Here is an 11,299-nt window from a genome sequence, read left to right as displayed (position 1 = left end):
ATTCAAATTTACTTTTTGAGACATAAAAGTTACTAATTTATTGAGTTAACTTACTATTTTTTATGTAAAACTTACTAACCAAAATTTGAGGTACTATTTTGTTTAGATGACCAGTACAACAGGTAATCAAATGGTCGCTAAAAGTATTTTTATCTGTTATATCAGGTAAAAACAGTTTCGTTACCATAACTATCGTTACTTCAGACTTTTCCAAAACAAACGAGGGAAGAAAACAACACAAGGCGGCCGTCCCTCACCTATCATTCCCTTCATTTTCATCAACAGTATCAATTATCAAACCCTAGACTAACTTCTTGACAAGATGATACCTAAAGACATCCTTATACAAATATTCGAAAAACTTCCGGTAGAATCTCTATTGAGATTCAAGTGTGTTTCAAAGGTTTGGTACAACATGATTGAAGATCAAGAATTTGTTGATGGTTTTCGCGTTCGTGCCCATAATCGTGGAACCAACCTCCTTGTTCGCAAGTCCCGTTTCCAAAAGAATACCGATGAAGAAAATAATACAGGGGTAAATCATTCACAAGTATATACTTTCTTCCTAGTAGATTCAGAAGGCAAATCTGTTCCTCTTGCCTTTCCAGATATTCTTCGGGAAACATCCTTTCGCTTACATCAACCTGTTGAAGGATTACTATGTTGCAACAACATCATATGGAACCCTACAACAAGAAAGTTCATTGATCTTCCCCCTCGTAATCAGATGCCCGATGCTTGGAAGATCAGCGAGAAGATGGGAACTACAAGAGGGTATTACGGTTGGAATATCTGGAGTGAATACTTTTTGGGGTTCGATGTTTCAACCAAGAAACACAAGGTGTTGAGCATTTGTCATGTGAGGCTCGTAAAACCACCCATTGCCTGCAAAAAGGGTGATTACGATGCCCATGTCTATGCAGAAGTTTTGACATTGGGAACAAATTGTTGGAAAAAGATTAGTATAGATATTTCTCTCGAACAAGACCTTTGCGAGAGCTTCGAGGTGAAGTCGTCGTGCAGCATCAATGGCGTGATATATAGCATCATCACTGTCCCTTGCAAATTGTCTATAATGTCCACGTACATGGGTGGGTGTATACTAGCCTTTGATATAAGTCGTGAGAAACTTCGACTTTTGCCTTTCCCCGAAGAAAACGTTTATGTTGAGACTGTGGCTTATCCAGGTGAGCTTGGGGGACGCTTTGCTCTGATGGAAGTTTTGGACCAAAAGATTTGGATACTAGAGGAAGTTTTTGAAGGTGGAAGGTGGACTAGTGTGGATTTATCGTTGCCAAAACGTTGGTGTGATCCTCATGAATATGAACGAGGATTCAATGTCTATCCTATGGGTATGGGATCAGACCAAGACGGTGAGATTTTATTTCGAGTTTCTGAGATTTGTCTAAAGACTCGTAGGGATTTTGGGGCGACAATCTTCAGCTACAATATGGAGAGCAAAGATATGAGGAAAATCACAGAACTAGATGACTTTCTCGATTCCTATGACGACATTGTTTTCGGGCTTGTGGAAACGATACACCCACTTAAGTAGGTCTCTTCATTTTAGTACTTCTTAATTTTTTGCTTTGTTGACCATTCATGCGAAATTATGTTTCTTTTTGGTTTTTTTTTTGAGAAAATCTTAGATTTTATGGATCAAGCTTTTGAAACATATACAAGAGAATAGAGAAACTCCAAAATGCATATCAAAACCACACCTTAACCACCAATAGACAAGAACATGTACAACTAAAAACACTGATGGGGTAATCCAATTTCCATTTATGCTATAACAATGTCTTCAGTGTTTTTCTTACATTTCATCGTTGAAAACTAGCTCGTGGGAATTAAAAGAGATTGCGGTTTGTTTGAGTGTCTATATTATAGGTAGATTGATTAGTAGCACTCTCAAAACAAATGGGTTGCTGAATATAAGCCAAAAAACCACCAAAACGGAAATTAAAGAAGTCTTTTACAAAAATGTTTGTTATACATTACTTTAGATTCTAGGTTGTTTTGTATTGTGATAAAGAGGCTGAAAAAGTGTTGTCCTGATTTGACATACGAAAAGGCAAATGTGAATAGCTATGAACGGGGGATAAAATTTTTTTGCTAAACCAAATCTGCACAATTCACGCACTTACTTCTGCTCATACAATGGAGATAGTGGAAAGTGTTGAATAGCCTTTGACATAGCTTATGCAAGAGACACATACGTTTGATGTTTAAATCGATTTTGGCCCTTTAAAGTGGTGAAAATTTTCCATGGACCTTTTGACAGCGAACAGTGTTGGTTACTGAAACAAGAGGTTTGTCCAACTTGGCCTCCCTTTTCTAGCTAGTTTTCTTTTTGTACTGTCTCAACTTATACGGTCATATGCCTGCCAAACTCCCATCTCTCCCCCCCCCCCTCCCAAAACAAAACATAAAAAATGCCCAACACAAGAAAAAAGAAGAATAACGATTGAGATTGAGGATTTAATGAATGCCCAAGTGTTAATTTTCGAATAAATTACACCATAACTCCCCTGCAATTTTTTCACGTGAATATTTTGAAATGCTAAAGGAGTAGTATCGCTCTCTGTGATGGCATTGCGAGTACCCGTTATTCGACAAGGCTTGTCCAATTTGGACCTAGAATTTGAAGTGTGGTTGAGGCTGTGCTACAGATGTGCACTTAAGAGTCAAGATCTTTTGATGCCCTGATAAATCAAATGGAAAGCTAGCAAAAGTCCACACAATATTTGAAAAATGGGTTAACCAAAAATGGGCATGGTTAACGAGGCGTCTATCAGGGACTCATGAATTTTTAAAAATTAAAATTAATTAAGAAAAGTATATAAGTACAAGAAAGAGCAATGATTGTAATTAGAAAAAGTATATAAATATATTTCAGGTGTCATATTTTTAGAAATGTAAGATTAATTAGGAAAAGAAAATAAATATTAATTTTGCCGTTTAGAAGAAAAAAAAAAGATGCTATCCAATGGGTGTTCATTGTTCAGCATGTATTGCTTAGTACGAACATATAATTAAGCTCAAATTTTCTTTTTCTTTTGCCAGTGAATTCAGATAATTGACTTGAGATGGTAATCTCCATGGGTTGTTTTGCTTAGTACAAATTATATACGCTTACATTTCCAGTCCCCAGTAGATCTAGGTAATGACCAATTTATTCAATCTTGTGAAGAAAAATTACCATCTAAGTTGTCCCTTTTACTAATGACCAATTGCCTATGCTGACTTGAAACTTGGGAGTGGCAGCTCTGGCAAGGGTATTGAGATGTATTATTCTGTTGATTGCAATGATTTCAAACTCTTTCATTTTGTTATTTTGTTTTGGAGCCCTACTGCCAATCAGTATTGGAGTTCAAAGAAGCCAGTTCAATCAGCAGCAACAATCGTGCTTTCTATACAAGAAATTGAAAACATGAATAGCTATGAATTGCGCCTAAATATTTGACAAGAATAAATCGTTTTATTCTGCAAGCTTCAGCAGAGTCTCCCTCCGACCAGCAATAACTCTTTAACTTCTGGCTGGAAGCCCTGCAGAGATATCTGCCTCTGCCAACGTGGGACCCATATCTGAAAGGGAAATTAAGGAATTAGAAAAGTTTTGTACCCTTTTCATTTGGAAACAGCTTCAAAAAAAATTATCGGAAATGACAATTCGGTCTTCTATTTTTTGGGATTAGTTCAAGTTCTTGCAATCATCATTAACTTGGACATGTTTCGAAATATTTGTATTGTAAGTTATTTGTTCTTGTGAGGAAAATTGATAAACTTGATCCTTTGCATTTATCTAACTTGTAATGCTAATGTTTAGTCATCTCAATGAGATTGGTCAAAGGCATGTTTGCTGTAACATTTATTCTTAATATTGTGTCTTACCATGAGGGGAAACTAAATCATATAGGACTCAAATAGGATCAATTAAAAAGATTTACTATACCGGTGAAAATATTGAGATGAGTATGCGATTGAGAAACTTCAATTTTCCACTAAATTATTGTGTATCAATCATCAAAAAGAAGGGCATTGAGAAACTTTTTAATTTCCCCAAGATCACATTAGATTTGTTATGTAGGAAGAGAGTCTAATACCCTTCAATGTCAGGCTAAGGGGATAATCATGGATGCCCAAAGTAGTAGAGAAGGGGAGTACATTGAGCAAACAAATCACTCAAATCCTTCAATAAACCGGAAACCACCAAGCAAAGGAGTGGTTCTGATCACCACAGGTGTTGCATTCTCCAAAGGAATGAAGAAGTGTGGACTAGAAGGGATAGCAAGGAACTGGAAGGGAAGGATACAGAAAGCATGGGCAAAATCTGCAGAGAAATCCAGTGAACCATTATTGGTGGAAGAAGCTGCAGCCATCAAAATGGGAATGGTGATGGCACAAAAAGCTCAATGGAAAGCAGTAGAATTTCAATCTGACTGCAAAGACATAGTAGACTTGATTAGAGATGAGAACGCAAAGGAATCCAGAGTTTCAGTCTTTCAAAAAATGAAAGGCTTGTTCAATCAATGTACTTTTTTCTTTTGTTAATAGACTAGAAAATAGTTGTGCACACAATCTAGCAAAGTTTGCTTTCAAACTTGTTAGAGACGCAGATTGGGAAGGAAATTTTCCCATGTGGCTCGCACAAAATGATCTGTTGGATAGTAAATCTTTTGTAACTGACCTTGTGTTATCAAGTTAGTAATAAAATATAAACTACTTTTGACCAAAAAAAATTAGCATTGGTCAACTCAGAAATGCCGCTTGGAATGCTCACACAAAGCATCTTATAGCATAAATCAAGAAAGTTCAGCGAGCTCAATTGTCCAAGATTTGAAGGAAGGGACCCATTCAAATTGCTAATGTCTTGAAAGGTTCAACCCAAGCAGGCCTATTAAGCTTGTAATTGCTGCTGGAATTTCTCCACTCAAGAAATTGCTCGAAACATCAATGATATTCACTAGTCCAAGTGTATTATTTCTGCGTTTAGATGCTACTCCTTTTCATCTTGACCTAGGGGTTAAAATTAAAGTCTCATGAATTAGAAATTTTAGATTCAAATCCCCTACCTCCTTTCCTTTTCTTTAAGCTTTCGGCGTCACAAGGAAGGGGCTGCCCCCCAAGTTTTGAAAATCCCTTTTGATCCATGAATAGTTTTAAGATTTTTCATTTAAAACTATACTTCATCGAGAAAATGATATCGAGTGTAAACGTGATTGTAGTAGACTAATTTAAAAAAGCAATAATTTTGGGCATAACTGATCTTCGTCAAGTATAATAAGAAATTAAGATGAAATCCTTGAGAGAAAACGATATCAAGTGGGTTCAGAGTTTGCCGGTTTTTATCATAATGCGCTTGAACTCTGATAATGGGATTATTGAATGCATATGGCCTTATTAGGATAGCTCAAAATTTAAAAGTACTTAGGAGAAATAGATCCTAGGGGACGAAATTATGGCAAGATGTATTAATTAGCATGCAGGTAACAAGTTGGAGACTAGTATTGATTTTAGAAACTTCAATTTTCCCTAAAACTACAACGCATAGATGGTTGAATAGCAAGCGATGGCCAATTTTTGGATTTTCCTATAATCAATTTGGATAAACTCCAGTTCGCACTTCCAAACTTGTATCACTTTTTCACTTGATATCCTAAATTTCAATTTTGGATACTTTGCATACTAAACTCTCAATTTTAGATATTTTACGCCCTAAACTTCCAAGTTGGTCCTATTTAAATCCAATTAATGACAACTTTTGTAAAACTAAGAGGACCCAAAGAATTAATGATAATGTGCCAAAGGTAATCAAAAGGTTCCAATGTATCATAGAAAAAATAAAACAATACATTATCATTAATTTGCATCATATTTTCTCTCATTGATTTTGCTAATAATATTAGTAATTAAGACTATATAAATAAATGATAATGTGCCAATTAAAAATGGTCAAAAAAGTTAAGGGATTGAAGTTGGAACAAGATGGTACATTATGCCCTGTTGATCTTGTGCATGAGTTAGTAAATAAATGATAATGTGCTAATTAAATAAAACAAGAACTTTGTGCATGAGTTACAGTATGCCCCATTGATCTTGGTCTAGTGTTAGTAAAAAATTACTAAGATGAAATCCCTAAGAGTAAATGATATGAATGAATTTTCTTGATCTATGATAATAGCCAAGTCTTTTGATACCTGTACGGTCAAATTATGTGTGATGTGTTAAAAGCAATGTTTTGAAAACCGGACCGGACCGGCCGGTTCGACCGGTTGAACCGTGAACCGGCCATGGCACCGGTCCGGTTCAATGACATTGTTGACTTTGCTAGAAAACCGGTCAAAGACCGGTTGAACCGTGAAAACCGCCGAACCGGATTGAACCGGCGGTTTTCCGGTTTTCAGCTTTCCCTCTCTTTTTTTTTTTTTTTTTAAGTTTTGCAAAATGCAGCTATCAAGATTCGAACCCAAGACCTTTGTAATAAAAGACCAATGTATTAACCGTTGCACCATCACATCTTATTAGTTTTTTTTGATAACTTATTTATATAAAGCAAACACTCATATTTCTTTTTTCCATTTTTCTTACAAAATCTCATCCCCTCATGGCTCTTTCTTTTTAATTTTCAACTCTCTCTCTTTCTCTCTCTATCCTCTTTTCTTTTGTCACTCCCTTTTTAATCAAACCTCTTTATTTTTAATTTATTGATGTTTTCTTCCATCTTTTAATTTTGTTTTTGTCCATTAAATTGAAAAAAGTTAAAAAAGAATTTTTTTAACCCAAATTATTTAATGCCACAACCACTCACTTTTATCTTATTTTTTGTTTCTTATCAAGTTTACATTTCTATTTTCAATTTTCTTGACTTCCTTCGAACTCCAAATTTTCTTTTTTAAATTGCAATCTCTAAATTTCAAAACGTAAATTAAAATTTAAGTTCATAATATCTAAATTCTCAGAGACATGAATTTTGTATAATTTCAAAATATTGTGATATTTTGGGGTTGGATTTAGATATAATTGAAATTGAGATGAAATTTATTTGTTTTAACTTATAATTTAAAAAATTTATTTTTAAAAATCCAAGTTATTAAAAAATAGTAAACTTTTCATCATATAAAATATTAAATTAGTCCATTACATGTCTTCTTTTGTACATATATATATTTATATATATTATTTTTTTAAAAATTCATTGAACCGAGGTTGAACCGGTCCGACCGGTTGAACCTCGACCCTTTCACTTCACCGATTCAATTAACGGTCCGGTTTTTAAAACATTGGTTAAAAGGGGATATAAAAAAAAAACCTTATAATCTTCAAAGTTGGGCTGGGAAGGGTATCTGACATATTGTTGTCAAGAACTTGGCGTATGCAAGGGTTACCATCCAGGTGAAAAGCTCAAGTGATCATGCTGATAGATGCGCACAGATCTTCATCATTGGTAAAAAAAAATTGATCCAGAAGGAAGAGATGGGTGAAAACATCAACTCCTAGACCTGTAACTGTAAGGTTCCTTTATAAGGTTTGTTCCCACCCTAATTAATCAATGCACAAGTCTAAACTTTCCACTGAGAATTATGAGAGCAAAAGGATCCTTTGGGCTGTGTAAGGTGTGTTAGCAGTCCCTGTAACCAATTCTTTGGAATAGAAGGACAATAATCGTTCTTGTCAATCTTCATTGATCCAAAGAAATCAGATTTTGCAGGTTATCAACTAGCATATCCCAGTTAAAACCACAAGCAGCAGAAAGGAAATGCCACTAACTAGGCTGATATATAGGAGTCACATATTAAAATAAACACACTGAATAAACGAGTGCTTACAACTCAAATCACCAGCATCCAACTGCCAGAAAACAAAGTGCTCTCATCATTTTTTTATTTCGAGTTTTTTTATTCATATTTTTATTAAAGCACCAGTGGCGGCGCGACAGCGCACACGCACACACACACACGCACATGTGGAAGGAAAAACTTGGCTAAACAAAAAGCTCCAACGAGGAGAAACACAGCTCTCTGGTTTCAAATGATCGTTTTAGCAATGTTTAGTGCAGAAACATCTGCGACGGAAGCCCCTGCAACGGCCACCATGGAACCCTTCAGTCTGGCAAACAGCAGCACAGTTGTCCTTCCTGATACACGGTCCCTTGAATCGATGGCTCTGTGACTCGCAAATCCTAGCCTCGACCACCCCGATTGGTCCCATATCTGCAACAATAGATCAAGATATAAGAGACCGATGACAAAATTTTTTCATGGATTTTTATCAAGCAACCATCATGTCTAGTATAAAATTATCTGAATTTACAACCAGCAGAAAATAGTTACCTTTAACCTGCATATTTAGCTAATTAACTTCGACTTTGGACATTACTAATAATTTTAGTTATATTATCAGTATCCATACTTCAGATCTTCTTTTGATATCATTATATGCTTGATGAAGTAACTTATAATGTTTTATGAAAAAAAATAAGTAATGGAATTTTCACCTTGTCTAGAGTATGACAGGTTCGAGTTCATTACATGTCTAATTAACTATCGCACCAGAAAATCCGAAAGCTAAAGGTTGTAGGGATTTCATTTACTTTGTCTTGTGAAAAATGGATTTCTACTCGTTATACTCGAACAAAGTTAGCAAATATTGTTGAGGCAATATTTACTCATAGTTCAAAGGGTTAGCAAGAAAAATCTATCTACCTGTGATAACGGTCAGATAAATTGCATGGTTTTATTCTATCAATGTTGATTTAAAACAATATATTGTAGGGAAAAGATATTCAAGAACATGAAGGAAGGAGGATGATGATTACCAGAGGCCATGAAAAGCGCCAAGAGGAGAAGAACTGTTGCAGACAAGCGCATGAAACTCCTCATCTTGTGAATTATCCAACACTACACACAACACAGAAAGTGGTGGACTGCAATTTGCAAGGGGTACATTTGTTAGGCAGCCCTATGCCTATTTATAAGGATTGTGAGCATTTTGCTGCAAAATCTGCTACTTTATTTCGAACGAACGATCGAGAAAAAAGGTGATCAAAATGATAATGCAGTGAGTCATCACTACTCACTGCCCGCTGTTGGTTTGCCTGTTTACGTATAAAATAGTTCGAATTGATATGACATATAATTTGGCAGGATGCCTTTTTCCATATAAATTATTTAATACCTACTGATCAGATAGACACATTCGGTGGATCTTCAAAAAAAAAAAAAAAAAAATTCAATTTTTAATTTTTTTTCACTTTACGTGTGAACATTGAGAGCCTCCACTGCCTTTTGGATAAAGGGTGTTTATATGCTGATTGGGCTTGAATAATTTAAAATGATCACATTATCGTGCATTCAACTTAGAATTATTTTTTTATGTGGTTGAGATCAGTTTTAATTACTTAAAGATTTATTATGTATTAGGGTTAAAGGTATGAATATTATTACAATGTGTAAATTTCAATTATTTTGAGTATGTGTCACAAAAACATTCCAAATAATATTAACCTGTCCGGGGGGCAGTAATGAGATATTGGTCTATTGGTGAATAAAATTATTGAGGTCCTAACAGGCTTACAAAGTGTTGGGTAACTTTCAAAATCAATCAATTTGAATGTTCACACAGATTTGGTAATATAGTAGTAGTTCAAGTACTTTTTCTTTTCTAAAAGGATGTAGGCAACCTTTCCTCTTTTCGAATAAAAAAGGGACACAACTTATAGCCTTTAATTTGCAGAAGCCACAAGTTTGTCACAGTTCCGTAATCCAACCAAGGACATGAATTTGTGTACTTAAAAAAAAAATTGAATAATATATCTTCCAGTATGGTCAGTAAAAATGATTATTGCACTTTCCTAAATTCTTTTCCGTCTTTTCAACTTTTTAATTTAGATTAAAAAGCGCAAGAAGCAAGATAAAGAATGTTTACCCAGAAAAGATATAACAGATACATATATATTTATATGTAATGGGGTAATGGGGGGAAAACTAGAATTTAGCTTTATAGTGGGTCCATAGTCATGCTGGTATTTTTATGTAAATGCTGTATATATAAAAGCCCTAGTTATATGAATCTGGTCGGCATCCAAACTAATCAAGGATGCATTCACGAGCAAGTGATAGTTTCAATTCGTCTAATTGTGAGTACTCATGCTAAGGAGCTGTCGCGGTCTTGAGCTGTCCAAATTTGATTTAGATTTTCGCTGCAAATTTTGATACCATTCAATTCTAGATTCGGAACTTGTCGTGTTACGGATTGCGTAGTAGTTTATCGAACACAGATCATATCACTTAGGAAGTATTGGAGAAATCTAGTACTTGCCTTTGTATTACTTAGAAAGTATAGAAGTAATCTAATCCTTGACTTGTATATGAGATTGAAGCCTCTAGTAATTATTCCTATGTCCTTCAAAAAATATTTTTTTTTATTTCTATGTGGACTTCTGAAATAAAAGTTTTCCCAATTATGTAAAAAATTTTTTAAAAAAAACAAACGAGTTTGTAGAGTTTAGAATTTCTTATCAGAGATAAGACAGAAAACTAGTATCATACGTACTATCATAGCATAATTGACCATGACTGTGACGTCTCTTATACATTATATGTTATTTTTTATTTGGTGCATTAAGGACACGCGATAAATAAACTAAAAACTGAAGATAGATCCATTGTTAATGCTTTGAAATTACTATCAATTCTGAATTGTAATACTTTCCAAGAAGAAATTTATCATTTTGCTAAAAAAAAAAAAAGAAAAAGAGCATTGGACCCGTTTTTTACTCAAGACTTCAAATAGACTAACACTTTTACCCAAAAATAATAATAAAAAAAGTAGCACTAAACTTTTTTTTGTTTGCCTTCAAGGCACCAGATAGATGAACACAAACAGATTTTATTAATCAATCAATTGAATGCAATTGATGACTGTACAATTACAGAAAGAAATTGCTTTCAATTGTACAAAAGAGAAATAAATTTTGTGCTTCGATACATGATACCCTCCCTATATACCAAAAGAATTGGCTACCTGTGGACTTCTAGCTCGAGACAGTGGTATGCTTTCATGGTTGGTCCGAAAACAACAAAGGATCATTTCGTACCAGAAGAAAAAAGGATCATTAGGTTATATATGATTACTTGTACATAACTGCAATTGAAGTCAAGAGATCGAATTAATCTACTTGAAGAATACACTTTGGACACAATAAAAAGGGGAACTTCTGTATAGGAAGAATGATTGCTGATGAGTGTTAAGAGATTTGGATACATCAAATGATCCTTCAAAATTATTGGCATGTTCT

General features: G+C 34.6%; 2 protein-coding genes across 2 annotated transcripts; one reads left to right on the top strand and one right to left on the bottom strand.

Annotated features, from left to right (window-relative positions):
• Positions 1–322: 322 nt before the first annotated feature.
• Positions 323–1,555, top strand: LOC113752448 (putative F-box protein At1g19160). Its single transcript, XM_027296560.1, has one exon. It carries the CDS (start codon positions 323–325, stop codon positions 1,553–1,555), a length of 1,233 nt encoding a protein of 410 aa, XP_027152361.1.
• Positions 1,556–7,751: 6,196 nt separating this feature from the next.
• LOC113753951 (defensin Ec-AMP-D2-like) lies at positions 7,752–8,955 on the bottom strand. Its single transcript, XM_027298229.1, has 2 exons — positions 8,819–8,955; positions 7,752–8,213 (listed from the first exon to the last, which is right to left on the bottom strand). Exons 1-2 carry the CDS (start codon positions 8,880–8,882, stop codon positions 8,041–8,043), a joined length of 237 nt encoding a protein of 78 aa, XP_027154030.1. The 5' UTR covers positions 8,883–8,955; the 3' UTR covers positions 7,752–8,040.
• Between the last annotated feature and the right edge of the window lie 2,344 nt (positions 8,956–11,299).

This window comes from Coffea eugenioides, chromosome 11 (assembly GCF_003713205.1).
Source record: "Coffea eugenioides isolate CCC68of chromosome 11, Ceug_1.0, whole genome shotgun sequence".
Lineage (NCBI taxonomy): Eukaryota > Viridiplantae > Streptophyta > Magnoliopsida > Gentianales > Rubiaceae > Coffea > Coffea eugenioides.
This window is presented reverse-complemented; position numbering and strand designations above follow the sequence as displayed.

What these genes read in the sequence shown, in the direction of transcription:
- LOC113753951 (XM_027298229.1), bottom strand. Translation starts at nt 8,882, where the DNA reads ATGAGGAGTTTCATGCGCTTGTCTGCAACAGTTCTTCTCCTCTTGGCG. An exon ending in GGCGCTTTTCATGGCCTCTG is followed by an intron (nt 8,214 to 8,818) that starts GTAATCATCATC and finishes CTATTGTTGCAG; the next exon opens with ATATGGGACCAATCGGGGTG.
- LOC113752448 (XM_027296560.1), top strand. Translation starts at nt 323, where the DNA reads ATGATACCTAAAGACATCCTTATACAAATATTCGAAAAACTTCCGGTA.